Source organism: Maylandia zebra, linkage group LG13 (assembly GCF_041146795.1).
Source record: "Maylandia zebra isolate NMK-2024a linkage group LG13, Mzebra_GT3a, whole genome shotgun sequence".
Classification (NCBI taxonomy): domain Eukaryota; kingdom Metazoa; phylum Chordata; class Actinopteri; order Cichliformes; family Cichlidae; genus Maylandia; species Maylandia zebra.
Genome location: NC_135179.1, coordinates 25,840,382 through 25,856,482, shown reverse-complemented (window position 1 = coordinate 25,856,482; position 16,101 = coordinate 25,840,382). Strand labels below are relative to the sequence as shown.

Sequence of the window (16,101 nt, the reverse complement as noted above, 5' to 3'; positions counted from 1 at the left end):
TCAAAACATTATTTTAGGTAATAGTTGTCGCTCTTTGTATCCGGTCTCTGCTGCTGGCTGCCTAACTGTGTGGATGCTGTAAATCTGGCGAGCTCATTAGCACTGACAGAGGGAATGCTAGCAGCCCACCTGCTCCCCTTCACCCTCTTTATGGCTCTACAAATTAAAATGACATTTACACACACTCTCTGCTACTCTGCCTCCTGCACTGCTCACCTTGCCACTCACATTGCTTCATCTGGACAGTGCCGTCGAGCCTCACTTCATAACACCTCCTGTCCTATTTCTTCGAAAAACCCACGAGAATCTTTGTGTTGTTTCTGGTCTTTTCTTTCCGTCCTGCGTTCTCTGTCACTTGCGGTAAATCTCATTGTTTGAATCCTTTGTTTGTCGCCTCTGCTTTGTTACTTCTGCCACTCTTTCATCCTCCACACTCATCGCCGTTTCCCATCTTCTCCTTTGATGCGCTGATGGCACTTTAACCCGCAGTCATTGTGGCATGTCCAGTGAGTGACAGCATGATGAAGTGATGTTGCAGCATGTTTGCTTTGCCCGCTAAAGGTCGCTTAGGGTCACGGAGGTAATGAGGCCATAAAAATGCAGGTAACTAAAGTTGCTGAGAAATAATATAAGGTGGCGAAAAGGGTAGAGGAAGGAGAAACAGGGCAAAATGAGGAAGAGGCTGACTTGAAATGAAGGAAAACAGTTGCCAAAACTGGCAAAGGATTTAAGTGGAAAAGAGAGCGGCTTAATAAAGAGCTCTGTGCGTACTGATTGGACTGTGTGCTGCATTGTGATTGCAACGCAGTCGTGAAAATATGAATGAAATTGCAGTGTCTCATTTTTTCGAGCAAAGTACGCAGTTTAGTTCACTGAGATGTGTGATAAAACATATTTCACTTGCATTAGTCTAACATTGTGTTTGCACACACACACATGGTTTGCATGTTTTCTTTTCAGCGATGGCTCACTTTACAGGCTTACACTATTTCCAATGTAAAGAAATGCTGGGGAAAACTCGGATGTATGTACTGCCTGGGACTACACTGGAGTCTGATTTATTTCCACTCTCTGTAGCCTCAAACAAATAAGCTTAAATTTTTTAATCAATAGGATGCCAGGATTGACAGCAGTAGTAATTCAGTAAGTGATGCAAGGGAACTAACAGTATGTGAGTGACTGAGGGTCAAACGCAGCCCTGTTTAATGGCTTTCTCAAGGCTAAACTGAATCCTGTTGTTTGCAGAGCTTGAAACGTCTGCATGTGGACTATAAGTGAGTCCCACACAACTTAGCGGCGGTTCAATGCAATGGCCTGAGAGAATCTTCCCTGGTGGGTGATCTAAACAGCCTCGTCTAAACAGTCCTTATTTCTCCCATTTATTTGCCTGACTTTATGGATTGGGAGAGAAAAAGCCAGTGGCTTTGAAGATTTGGTGAAGACTCACAAAGGGGTATGTGCTCAATATAAACACAACAAGACTTGTGGATGTGTATGTGTTTGTGTGTGTGTGTGTGGATTTCAGTCCCTGTTTGAAGTCCTCCACTCTGGCAATTACTTCATATCAAGGATTAGATGAGGGAGAAGGCATAGACGAGACACAAAGATGGAAAGAAGTGAGAGCTGAGAAGGAAGGTAGCCGATTCAGTGGGAGGACAGAGAAAGGAGAGAATAGAGATTGAGGTTTGCACTGGAGTTTTCTCTTCCCTGCAAAGGAGGCTGTACACATTCTCTAAACATTAGCTGGAAGACAACTCCTGAAATCGTGGGAAGATCACAGGTGCAGCAAAACACTGCTATTTCCAGCATGGCAAAGACCAAAATGCACTATGAATAGGAGATGATCACCATAAATCAGACGTAGCCACTGTGCAGATACAGCTGTTGCAATAGGCATGACGGTGAGGTGAATTTTATTTATGTTTCCTTAGTGTTTCTGAAAATTCATTGCAGCTCTTTGTTTTCCAAAGTTTTCATCAGTTTGAAGTACAGATTCCAGAGGAAAATGTTCTTCTACTGGAAATAAAAGTTTTTTGTTTACTTTGACATTGTTTTGATGTTCAAAAAACCAGCAAATTATACAGAAATTGTCTTGCATATGATGACTTTTCTTTTTCATGTATACCAGAGTAATGAATAAAATCACAGTCTCATTTCCACTCGAGTACAATCGGTAAATAACGTCCGGGCATCCTCACCTCTGGAATATTGACAGTGTATGGCTGCCCGTGGAAGTTTGGGGCGTTATCGTTCACATCTCCGATCTGGATGTTAACTGTGTCTTTGACCACCTGGGGAAAGAAACACCTTGGTTAAATAGTTCCAAAGCCACTGCCACACGTTTCCTGACAAAGAGTCAATGTAAATGTGACACAAAGCCACGATTCAGAGTCAAAGAAAACAGGACAGGTGTGTGACAGAATTCTCGCTGGGGAGACTAGGTGGAATGTCACTTGTTTCAGCAATTATACTGTGTTGAGTCGGACAGGTGTCATGTAAGGAAGAGAAATAAGGGTAAGTGTAAAAGTGAGAGACTGAAAAAGAGACAGATTGCAAGGCCTCTGTGTGATATGAGGTCAGGCTATATGCAGGATGTCAGCGTGTGAAGAAATGTGTCACAACTATGAACGCAGTGCAAATCGGTCTCTTACCTCTTGATTGTCACTCACGTAGAATTCAACCTGCATCTCTGACTTGGTCTGGTGGAGACAGAGATCCATATCAGCACAAAATTTGCATAGACATGTAAAGCAAAGGAGCAGAGCAGAAAATCAGAGACAGAAAACAAAAAGGAGCTACAGAAGCCACTCTGAGCTCGACGTCCTTTGTGCTTTTCCCCTCACATTGTTTTGCACTTTTCGGGACTCTTTCATCATTTGATAATTTACGCCGCGTATCCTATTTTCAAAATTGTTCTGTGTGTCTTTTCTTGTACCCGGTGCATTTGCTTTGGTAATGTATGAGCGTGTGTGTAGCATTTAGTATGTGTGTGCACGAGTTTGTTTGTTTGTACCTCACGGTCGAGTTGCTGTCGAAGCCAGACCACACCGGTTTCTTTGGTCACAGCGAAATACTTCATGGCCTCTTCTCCTGAAACCCCATAGATGAGGGGTTCGCCTTCAGGATCATCTGCCTTCAGCTGGGCCACCGATGAACCTGTCAGCGAGAGAGTCAAAGGTCAGAAGTCCTGCAAAGTCAAAGTAGGCATCAACAAATTTTTAATGACTGAGCCAATTTAGAAAGCGCTGATTTGTGAGAGCATGCAATTCCTGAATATTCACACAAATGCAGTTGTCCTATCAGAATTTCCAATTTGCATGTTACATGTAAAAGTTAGCCTTGCATTAAAAATTGATCAAAAAAAAAAATATATATATAAATAAATACATCAAAATAAAATGCAAAAGAGTTAACAAGGTACCATGATTGTGACAGAAACTCTGACTTCTCAACATTATATTCAAGGAAACCTACTAAAAAAGAGAGAACCACAACAACTATATGTTGTAAAACTCCAGATGTCCTGGTAGTGTAACGGCTGAAGACGACTTGAAAACACACAAAGGCTCAGCACAAAGAAATGCAGTAGCGTGCAGGAGCAAAGGATTTTTAATTGGAGCTGCAGCAGCTCACGGGCTTCATTCATCATAAACAGTAGAAGCTGGCTAATCAAAACCAGAGGTGGCGTGCTATCATGCAGGTTAATCCGCCACGCTGGACAGATGTATCATGAGGCTGTGTTTAAGAGCGGCACAGAAGACGGTATCAAGACCTCCAAGCTGGTTGGCAAGGCTCATTACCCTCCAGGGTCAAACTGCCTGTGCACAGCATTGTAAATAATATTATATATATTAAAAAAATTAAGAAATATATGAATCCGGGAAGGATTAGAAGCTTTTTCACAAATATCAGAGGCAAGGTTTTCCTCACTAAAGTCCAAAACATACAGTACATAAAATACTTTAAGATACCAGTCACTGTCACTTCACAGATACCTAGTTTGAAATTCCTATTCATTTCTGCCCTGTGCCTCTGATCTGTCCGGTGACAGACTTTGCCCGTGTTTGTTTCCTGCCTCTCAACCTATCATAGCTGGGATGGGCTCCAGCACCCTCCTCACTAGCTGCATAAGTGGTTGGGAAAATGAATGGATGGACTAGAGCGAGAACCCAGCCAAGCCAGTGTATTTCCCTGGTCCCAAGCCCAGATAAATGTGGGTTATGTCAGGAGGGGCATCCGGCAAAAATCTTTGCCAAATCAAACACACGGCTCATCAATGATCGGTCGGGGTCCAGGTTAAGAATGACCGTCCTCAGTGTTGTTGGCCAACAGGGTGCCGGTGGAAACTGTGCTTGTGTTGGCCAAAGACAAAGGCGGAGGATTGTTGTCACGGGTTGGATGACATGGAGGGAGATTAAGGGATCGGCCGAAAGAAGAAGAAGAAGAAGAAGAAGAAGAAGAAGACTATACCAAAACACTGTGGGCTTATCTTTGCCTTGTAACTGCTATTTGTGCTCACACTGTTAATGCAAAAAATGCTGTTTGTAAATTCAAAAATGTGAGAATTTATCCTAAATGTCAAGACAGGATAACCTCACGGAAACACAGAAACTTAATCTGGGGTGTAATTTTCTTTGACTGCCTCTTGACCTCAGGGTGATATATGCTGAGGTAAGCATTTGACTGTTAATTAGGAACAGGTTTGTTTTTTTAAAATGAGTGCATGGACAGAAGAGAAAATAAACAGATCATTCAATAATTGCACAGACACAAACACTTGTCCCCCCTCCCTGGCCAGACAACAGAAGTGAAGCCAAACTAAATCAAATCTGTCACTTGCGCACCACACTGCTTAATACAGTGACCAATTAGGCTTCACAATCACACACCCCTCTCGTTTTATTAATACACCCCATTTTCTTATGAAAGGGTGGCAAAAATGACTAATTAATATAACGATTTATGAACCCCTCTCATTGCAGTCTAATGAGATTTATGCAAATTCAGCTGCTTTCAATATGAGTTATAATTTGGTTGAAGACGGTGCAAATTAAGCATTTTACCCCATAGTCATCAATAATAACTGTTTTTTTCCTCCTCCTTTTGGCCCTCTCGACTGTGAACGAATTGTCTGCTCCACATGGGTAGACATACACTTGAGTGAAGGATAACAAATGTTCATTTCAGACTATGTATGAGAGACAGTCTTGTGGAAGATTAACTCTTACTGCTGAGAAGAAAGATGAACCGAGACCAACTTACTGAGAATATGAGTTAGATTCTCTGCCCTGATTAGACAAACGAAGGGCTGCTCTAGATGCTAATATATTATATCACCAAATATGTGTGCAGTTATATATTATTGGAATAAATAAATTTTTTACATAGAGATTTAGTGCAGAGACCAATAACACTGCCTGAGAACTTCTCTTCTGGCTCCTGTGGGTCAGTTTTGTTTTATTAACAGATTTTTTTTAACCTTGCCTAAGGTTATAGACATTAACAGAGCAAAATGGGTGTACTTAGATAAAGACAATAGGATCGACATAATTTATTTTGTCCTCAAATATGGAAATTTCTGAGGTATTAGGATATTATACTTTGGTGAAAGACATTCTTAGCATAAATTAAGGTAGAAAAAAGATTTAGACATTTCAATAAACGACAAATTGTAGAAAAGTGGTTAATTGTATCATTTTGTTTTGGTTTTTTTCTTACAGATTTTTGAAACACTGTGTTTTTTCATTTCAAGTTATTTATGCTGTGTTAGTTTAACATTAGGATTCATTTTCAGGATTGTGGGTAAAGAAAAAAGGTGTAAAATACTTTGGGTCATGATTTAGGTTGAAGTATTAACATGTAAGGTGAATGTTATGTTTTGGTTAACGTAAGGCAACTAATGGTTATAGTTTAGGTTGGAGTAAAGAAAATGAATGTAAGTCAGTGCAATGTCCTCTAAAGTCACATATACACAGCTGTGTTTGGGTGTGTGTGTGTGTGTGTGTGTGTGTGTGTGTAGCGTAGGTATCCCTCTAATGCTTATCTCTAACACTGTGACACCAAGCCCTTTCGCCTGACAAATGATGCTATTTAGCAGCAAGTGATGCCAGTATTACTGTTATGAATGATACAGTGCACATTAATATTGCCCCCTCCCCATCCCTTCTAGTCTGCAACACTGCATTCATGACAAGAGCAATGGGCGAGAGGAACCATCTCTCTACTTCACCTTTCTCTCTACGATTGTCCTCGGAACCTCTTACTTCCTCACTTTTCTCTCCACTTTTTGGTTGTATTCACGTTTGTAAAGTGACACTAAAGTCACAAAGTCAGAGACATCGTCATTACCAGGACAGCAAGAACTGCCATCATGAACTTGATCAAGATGCTTTGTGTGTAAATATAACTAACAATCAGAGAGAAAAAAGTTAAACAGCATAAAACATTAAAAAAAACCGAAATTAGACTTAAAGATTTGAGTTAACTGATTTGAGTTTTTTTTTTCTGTTGTTGTTTGTTGGTTGTTTTGTTTGTTTTTGTGTTGTGAAATGTTAAAAACAAATAAAGACTTCAATTATAAAAAAAAAACAAAACGAAATTAAATCTAGCCTCTCATACAGCATCCTACACTGCTGCAACCAGTGAATCACAGCACAGATCCTGAGGGACACCTTGTGCATATCTCTGTGACATCCGCTGCTTCTGGCAGCATAGGAATGAGAATGAGTGGGTCAGAAACACAGCAAAGGAAGGTAAGCCCACAAAAACATCTAGGGACTGAACTGAAACAGCTACCGCATCTTGTTAGATTTGCAGATCAAGTATCTGAGACTTTCTTCTTAAGACCCCACAAATTTCAGATTACTCATTCAAGCTGTGAAGGTTCCATAAAGATGTTGAATGAATGTTAAATAAAAACACTTTCCACCTGCTTACAGAATCAAAGAGGACGGATACCTAACTGAGAAGCTTAAAGAAAACAATGAGAGCATTTAGGTTTAAATGTCTGGGCTGGAGTGTGAGATGGCCACAATAAGGAAACAGCGAAAAATGAGGGTAGATGTTAGTGGAAGGGAGGAGGAAGAACAATGATGTTTCTTAAAGGGAGTAACAAATACACCCCATTACTGCAAGCACTTTTCCAAAAGCATGAGTTCGTAAAGACAAACCATTTTTGCTTCACTATGTCAGGACTGAAATTCACACTACCACTATAGGCATAAGCCTGAAACTGAGGAAGAAGAGGAGGAGGAAAAAAGCAAGGAAGACTTGCTAACCTATAGAGAGCAACACCTGGATGTTTTACTGAGCCCAACCTTTTAGAAAAGGCATGGGGGCCCGTGGGGGGAGCTAAATCAGCCGCTGGAGGACATCAATCCCTGCTGGATCAATAAGAGTCGTGCGCGTTAGACGGGGACTAGCCTCGGCCCTGCCCTGGGGCCTCAGGCTTGGGAAAGGAAAGGGGCTGTAGGCCAAAGCCCTGTTTATTATGTTGGTGACATCTCTAGACCTCTCGTTCATCTGAGTTCTGATTCACTGGGACAGGCACTGTCAGCACTGCAATTTCAGGCATGCAGTGAATTATAGCTTTAAATTTTATGGAGCACAGAGGCTTAATGGATATATGGGCAATGTTCAGCTGTCTACCAGCAGGGGCAAACAAAAAAAAAGAAGAAAAAAAAGAAAGAATGGATGAAGCCACCTCGAACTATATGAGATTGACTGACTGTGCAGGATGGTGCTGGAGAGAATCTTGATCTTTACCTGCTCTGTATAAATACTTGATGGGTTGTCTTGAGGCAGGGCCAGTAAGACTGAAGTCATGCAATCACTTGGCTGATGAGTCAGTATGATGCCACTCATGTTACTGCACTGTCTATCCGCTGACAAAGAGAGCCTTCAAACACATCAGCAATGCCAAGCTGAAGCCGCGCTGCCTCACATCAATCACTGCCATCAAAAATTCACACAGGAAAACACTGTCATAAGTTAACTGGCAGCATGAGCTAATTTCATACAGCGCACTTCTACTTTAAAGTGAAGCATTTGCCACTTTATAGATTACCACGAGAAGAAAATTTGAAAACAGATTGTGGTGAGAAGCAAAAATAAATTTCACATCTGTCAAACAGAACAGTTGTGATTATGAGAGTGTGACTCCAAGCTACAGTGCCGTACACTTTTCAGCATCACAGATAGCAAGCGCAGAGCTAAAGCACAAAAGCAAACGAGAGCATGTGCAAATTATATGCCATTGCAGCACAATGCAAGGACGCAAACACTCATATCATAAAAAGCGAGAGCGATAGAGTAACCTGAATGAAGCAACAGGGTAATATCCGATAATGTTGTTCCATAAAGCTGTGCTATAAACTTACACACATACAGAAGGAAATTCTACTGAATATACTCGGCTGCAATAGCTATCAGCAGTCCCTGTTTGTGGTATATCTGACAGTGTGGTAACAGAGCATGCACACCCCAATGCACCAGTCCCTGTTCATGTATATGGAATATGTGCTATGGTGAATCTTGTTAATCTGACCTATTACTGACTTTGTCTTAGCTGAGGTAAATACTTTACTGTGACACTGAATTTTAGAAAAATCTCAGTCTGTCATGGACATGATACTGAAGAGGTAAGTGTGAGAGACAAAATCAAGATGAAAAGAGTTTGGATTTTAAAGAAATCAGGTATGCAAAACCTGACTTCTGCATATTCTGGTCATTTATATTTTATGTTTTATAGAAGATCCGTTTTGGTGCTGAGATGTGGACAAAGAATTTCTGGCCAGTGTCAGTATGTGAGCTGAAATCACAGAATACCTCACATGCATGTGGAATATTTCTATATTCACCATATATAAAAATATATAAAAAATACGGAAATAAGGACAGAATATGTCCCCAAATCAGATATTGAGACTCAACAATAATAATTTTATCAATTTTTTTAGACCACTTCCCAATGTAAGGTTCATGATACAGTCATGTTTTTAATGGTTAATCCACCTGTGTGTGCAATCTCTTGAATCAAAATGATAATTTTTGTTGGTATGCATACATTTTGACATTTACCGTTTTACAAAAACTAGTAGTTGATTAAATCAACAAATTACGGTTATTTACCTGCATTTCCGGACAGAAAAAAGTTTAAATAAACAACAATATATAAGTTTTAAACACATTTTGGAGTAATTTCTAAAATATTTGCATTTTCTAGTCTTGTTGTGCACTGTAGAGATGATATGTTTAATACTTTCATGTGTTTGTAGCTGTCTTTCTTATGAATTCATTATATATATCTGGAGCATCAGACAGCAGCAGGATCCATATGAGCATTTCTGAAACAAGGGAGGTATTAATTTGTTAGTTACAATAAATGATCAATGATATGGGGAAAGAATTAATCTGGATGTAATAAAATAACTTTTTGCTCTTTTCCACACCTCACACAGGTGAGGTGCAATGTGAGATCCTCACAACACATCCTGAGTGAGTGAAGAGACAGAAATGGACTCTCAAGCATCAAGCACAATGCACTTCTCAGTTAAAACCCTCGGCAGTCATAGCAACGTACAAACTTAACTCCATCAGTCAATTTGGCTCATGTGAAACACTTTGAGACTAATTTATGAGTCAGATTCCATCAAGGGATTTAAGCAGTTTCAGACTCATGCTTTTAAGAGACCTCTTGGGGGCATATGCAATGAGTTACACCCTTGCCACCAGTCAAAAACACAGCAAATGAATCTTTCTTCTATTCCTTTAGAAATAAGATGGAAATGAGTTAAAATCAACTCATTGCTGCTTTCTATGCCCACGGTGTTGTGCGCTTTGTTAATGTCTACAGATACAGGTTGCCTCGGGGAAGCCAGTTGGACGTAGAAGTAAACTAAACAGATCTACCTGGAATGACAATAGTGTGGTGGCCAGAAAATAAGTGCTTGGACCTCCATTTCCATATAAAGAGAGAAGTACGTGTTTGGGAGGCATCTTTAATAGCTGAAAAAAGGATGCATGCTGTTAGTTTATATCCCCGTAGGATGAAAATAAATACGGAGACTGACAGTAAAACCTTTTCCCCCACGGTGGTCAGTTAAATAGCTAACAATAAAAAGACGGGAAAAAAGAGAAAATGGCTCACCAATAATGTTTCCAAGTCTTTATGTCTCAAATAAACAAATGCAACCCATTTGTAAATTGAAAACTGCAGAGGACTACAATGTTCCTGTTGGGTAGTGGACACAAATCACAGCTAGAACCCTTTAAAGGATGTTATATCTGTCTGCTGCTGCAAAACAAAGTAGATTTACCACACAAAAATCTTCCCAAAAGTTCCTCTGAAACAAAACATTTGCCGTATTCCATTTCATCTTCCTCTCATTCACCTTTTCTTCAGCTTCCTTTCTCCTGTATGCACGTGTACTTATGTTTAAGTGTTCACACACGTGTTGGTGACATCAATAACTGGAATCGAGCCAAAGACAAATTGTACCTTGAGTCTGGCTTTAAGTGACTCCTGTGTTTCAACAACATACACCATAAGAGTCCTTGAGAGGCTGTGTATTAATCCGACAGATTTATGACTAAATCTGTCACGGATGAGCGGACACCCTCTGCCTTTTCTTTAGCCACTCCTGAGAGAAATACACGCCTCCTAAAGCACACACTCAACATCTGTGCGTATAACTTTTGTGTACAGCCTGAACATACTCAGTAACACAAGATAAACATATTTATAAGCTATGAAAATGTAGAAGTACTCATATTGATGTACATTTCCTGTGGAACCTCTGTTTAAGTGATTAATGAAATGTCTGAGAGAAGCACAAAGAAACACGCAGTTTGACTGTGAATGTAGCATATGTAGTGTACAGATTCATGGCTGTCTTCTATAGAAAGGAGGCAATCGCTATTAGAGAGCTTAAAAAGGAGGCGAAGTGTACTGGAAACAAATGGTTTGGGTACCTGTTCACAGCTTAAAATAAAAATTCTTCCTCACTATGCTGTAACCTTGCCAAAACAGAACAAAGTCAAAGTGATCTGTTTGTTTCCTGTTGAGATTCCAGAAGAAGAGGCATCAAGGTTTTTGTGTATTTTAAGGTGCACAATGATGAATGTCATAGGGAACTGCAACTCTGTGTTATGTGACGGCTGTGTGCAGGCAGGAAAAGGACCCAAGGTGCAGACTCCAGAGACAAACGTAAACTGAAACAGCTTTAATACTGAACTCAAACAGAACAAAAGTAAGAATCCAAATAACTTACACAGGCAGACAAAACACACAGCAAAATAAACGGTAGATCACAACACAGACACAGAGAAACACAGGGCTTAAATACACAGAGGGAGCAATCAGGGAATGGGTAACAGGAGGGAAACACAGCTGGGGCAAATCAGGCCTAACGAGACAAGGGGAAGCGAAACCAGATACATTAACCTCAGACAAGGACCTTCAGAATAAAACAGGAAACATGACACAGACTGAACTAAAGACACAGACTCACACGCACTGCAACAGAGGAAACAAAGACGTGGGACCAGGGCAGACACAGACACTGACGGGACACGGGGATATAGCAACTAAGGATACACAGAGACGCGAACTAGACAAGGGGATACAGCTGACAGGGGAGACAGAGCAACTAGAGAAGACAGAGACATAAACCATAAGACAGAACTCAAAGAACCAAAGACTAGAAATAATAAATAATATAATAAACTCAAAAACCCTGTGTCAACGACCCAGGCATCCTAACACTCTGATTATTTTAAGTATATTTTAAAGACAAAAAGAAATAATTCACATAAAAGAATACCATTAGAAACTCTAGCAAATAATTTTTGAAGCTGACTTCCGTCCAGACACGAATCATTGGTTGCCTTGCGTATGATAAGAGCGATCGCACGGCGATCTGAGGAAGAGGCATTTGATTGGATGTCCGGCTCAGGATTGGCTTTCTAATACACCCAAATGTTGAAGTGATGAAAACACTGACTGACAAGGCTGTGACTAACCAATCACGCTGAGAAACTTGGAGGACAGTGAAGGACATTAGTGGACAGTCATCCCACGCATTGGTGAAGGGGGACAGACCTGTCACTGCAAATTCACACGCAGCTCCATTCGGTCTCCGATCACACAGTAAAGCTCTTTGCTCTTGCTATTTTCTGTTCCATCCCATCACAGTCTTGCTGTTCCCCCACTCTCTCTCTCTCTCTCTCGCTTTCGTTTTTTGTCATCCTCTCGTCACGCTCCGTCCTGCTTGTGGAGGCCAGACAGAGGGACACAGGCAGCGCTGATAGGAGTGGACAGGTGGCTGTGTGCTGCTAAGGCTTCTGGAGTGACGGCTCAGCCAGCCTGGCCTGTCGTTGTCACAAAAGCAAATGCCTGCCCAAAACACACACATCCAACCCAAACCGCACCACTCCTGCCAATATGCCAAAATGTCCATCAACAACGGCACTTTGTGAAGAATGCCCAGTTTTTTCATTTTCTTTCTTTCTTCATGTCTTGCTCTTTTCATCTGTTTTTTCTTGCTAAGCTCAATTTTCAAGCCAGTTCTTATTCTGTTGTTTACCTCTCGTTTCTCTCCCTACATGCCCTCCTCTCCCACACTGGCCCTCTGCTGACCCCTCCAGGACTGACTATTACCTCAGAGTAAGCTAAATCATGGTCGGGTAATGGAACATGCCACTTTCACCGTGAAGCCACACACACATAAACACATCCACACTAAAACAAAAGCTTCTCCCTTTTGACCTTTTCTCTCCCGTTTACATGTTTATCATTTGTCCCCTGTATTGCTGAAATATAAGGTTGATGTTGTTTCTGTCAGCCCTGCGAATGTGGATGGAGATGTTGGGGGTAAGGCAGGAGCTAGGGTCAAGAATGAGGCTCTGGCAAGTGAGAGGTGAGCTAAAGTTCTTGTTGTCACTAATATGGAACCCTTCTGAAATAAAAAAAAAAAAGTCCTGCTTATTCTTTAAAAAAAACAACAACAAAGAATAAAAAGAAAAAAGAACAACAAAAACTGAGACAAAATGCAGAAGTGTGTGAAAAAACTGAGTGATGATCCAGTAGAAAGACGGCCTCATGTTTGACTTTAGAACACTGTGGTGTACAGAAGAGGATGCCCAGGTCCTTTTGGCTGTGAAACAATCCCAAATCATCATCCCTCCACCACTATGCTTACTGTGACGTATTTGTCTTGATATGCTGTCTTTGGCCATGATGCACAGCACCACATTTGGAGAAAACCAAACATCTTATCTGTCCAAAGGACATTGTTCTAGAAGTTTTGTGGTTTGTTTAGATGCAAGCTTGCAACCCGTGCTGCAATGCTCAGAGAGGATTTCTTTCTCCAGGCAACCCTTCCAAACAGGCCATACTTGTCCAGTCTTTTTCTCATTGTACTGTCAACAGCTTTAACATTTAACATGAGGCAACATTCAGCTGAGGCCTGTAGAGTCTGTAGCTCAAACTCTACAGGCCTTTTTGCAATTTCTATGTATATATTGCAAGGAACTGCATGGAGACATGTTGTAGACTAAGATGAGTTGCACTGAAGTGCATTCTAGTTCCTGGAAAGCTTACAAAATGCCCATGCTTTAAATATTTATTAAATAACTACCAAGCTATCTGAGCACCTCAGGTCAGTAAAGTAATTATTACTGGTAATACTAAAGCTGCCAATCAATAAATACTTGTCATCCTCTGTTATGTGGCATGATGTTCAAGAGAGGTTCCAAGTACAAGACACAGTCTGGAGAGGTAATGAGGAAATGTCTTTACTGGCAAAGCACAAAAATGAGAGAAACAGTCTAAAAGGTACGAGCAAAAAATACAGAACCTAAAGGAACAGGATTCATGAGGAACACTGCATGTACAAAGACAAGACTATATACATTTACAAAAGAGTGATTACACAGTAAAACAGGGCTACATGTAAAGACAGTAAAACACACCTGTTATTTTATAAAACTCTTCTCAAGTTTTATAAAAAGCAGCTTAATGGAGACTTGTCTGTGGAAATAAATGTTTGTTTTTTTTGTTAACACTGAAAATACCGAAAATGGTGTTGAAGTATCCACTTCAGTGTCTATCTAAGTGTCCCGCCTTGTCTAAGGAACAGTTCCAGCTGAAATGCTTCAGACAGCAATGGTAACCTTTCTGTTTTTATCAGCAAGTTCTCAAGTCGCAGATATCTCTTAACAGCAAAGGAACAACACAACTTTCTCAAAGCAAAATTGGAAATCTTGGAAGTAGCATTGATGCTGACCGTCCATGCTGCTAACTGTCGACTTCACAAGTTGCCACCGACATGTATGGATTGGATGGGTTGTTACCGACACCTGGAGAAATGTCAATAGCACCCTGAGAAATATATTTAGTTTGGAAAATGGTGATGTTTTCAATACTTATTTTGTAATTTTTAACTATATATTAAATATATATTTTCAACAATGTGTCTCACTTTTTCTATGTGACAAAGAAATGCTGAAAAATTGCATTTCTGCAGTAGATGATGAAAAATCAAATGAACGTTAGTGCAGCAAGAATGGCCATGTTAGTAAAGAGAAAGCTGTAAAATTTATGAAAATACAGCTAAAAGTCCAAATTTTATGCATTTCTTCATGTTTTCCAAAGCTGTCCAGTAGGCCAGATTGAGTACCGTATTTCCCGGACTACAAAGCGCACCTGAATATTAGCCGCACAAGCTAAAATCAGGGGAAAATCCTGTTTTGTACATACATTAGCCGCACCTGACTAAAAGCCGCAGGTGTTTCAATGTTGACTTATCATATGTAAGAGAATATGCACAAAGGGAATTGTCAGGAAAGAGATGGCTGTTTGGAGACACACCCCTTTTATTAATATTTTGAAAAACAAGTTATGGGTACATATTTGCACATGTAGTACATAACAGTAGCCTACAGCACACCAGAAAAATAGATTCGGACTACCTTTTAGGCTCAGGTGCAGTGACACGGCTTTAACAAGAAGAAAAGTCAGTCATTCACCACCATCTTCCTGCGCACTAAAACCACCAAAGTCCTCTCCTCCAGTGTCGGATACTAACAGGCTCAGGATGGCTTCGTCATCCACTCTCCGCTTCTCTCCTTCGTTGTCACTTTCAAAACCAAAGAAATCCTCGTTGTCAGTGTCAGAGTCGAACACCCTCTGAAGGGCCGTGGCGGTGTCCTCCTCTCCATCATGCAGCAGTCCAGCCCTTCGAAATCCGTTGGTGATCGTGGATGTTTTCACACTTTTCCACGCTGTCAGAATCCACCGGTGGAGTTGAGCATAACTTGCTTTTCGCAAGTTTATCGCCGCTCATCATCCACGCCTCCCGCTGAACGCGTACCGCTACTTTGAAGTAGGGTTCAAAGCTTGTGCAAAAAGTAGCGGCTTATAGCCCGACAATTACGGTAATTGCCAAGCCAATTCGTGCCCCCGGGCCTTATGTTTGACACCCCTGGATCACGTTATTATAGCATCACATTACTCCTATTTTATTGTTGGAAACTTAACATAACTTAGCGGCAGCAGCCAAGCTCGGGAATCTCTCTGGGACTTCGGCCTCACCAGACAGGTGTACCGTAACAGTTGCAAAACGACACTCTGGTCTGGATGCCGCCCGAGCATGTCTGATCCCGGTCAGCTCCAGCTCAGTTAGGTTTAGCTGACTAACTGGCCAAGTCAACGCCAGCTGGACTTTGTCTGGCTGGGCAGAGGTACAACCACAGCTCTATCTTCAGCTTCTCTTTCTCTCTTGCTCTCTCTCCCTCTCCCACTGTCTCTCTCTCATGTCCATCTGCTGTGAAGCCCTCTTGCTCTCATTGCCTCCTTTGCCAGTATCTATTCCAATTTCTCCATGTGTGTATCACTTTCACATCCATGTTTTCCTTCACCCCCTTATTGCTTCAGCCTGCCTCTTCCCTTCCATTAATCCTTCATTCTCTCTTTTTCATTTTTTTCCTTCAATATTCCTCCAGCACTTTCCTCCCATGATATTTCCCCCCCAATTTTTCTTTTCATTTTTTCTTCTTTTCCCTCCACATCACATTTCCTATCTGAACTCCCACTGTTTTCTG

The 16,101-nt window shown here is 41.0% G+C and overlaps 1 protein-coding gene across 1 annotated transcript in view; it reads right to left on the bottom strand.

The window, feature by feature from the left end:
- Positions 1 to 16,101, bottom strand: part of cdh23 (cadherin-related 23) — a 193,578-nt gene that overhangs the window by 144,146 nt on the left and 33,331 nt on the right. Inside the window, exons 4-6 of the mRNA XM_076891868.1 lie at positions 3,014 to 3,156; positions 2,652 to 2,699; positions 2,199 to 2,291 (exon numbers count right to left, since the gene is read on the bottom strand). Of these exons, the coding sequence (XP_076747983.1) occupies positions 2,199 to 2,291; positions 2,652 to 2,699; positions 3,014 to 3,156 (284 nt within the window). The remainder of the gene's footprint in view (positions 1 to 2,198; positions 2,292 to 2,651; positions 2,700 to 3,013; positions 3,157 to 16,101) is intronic.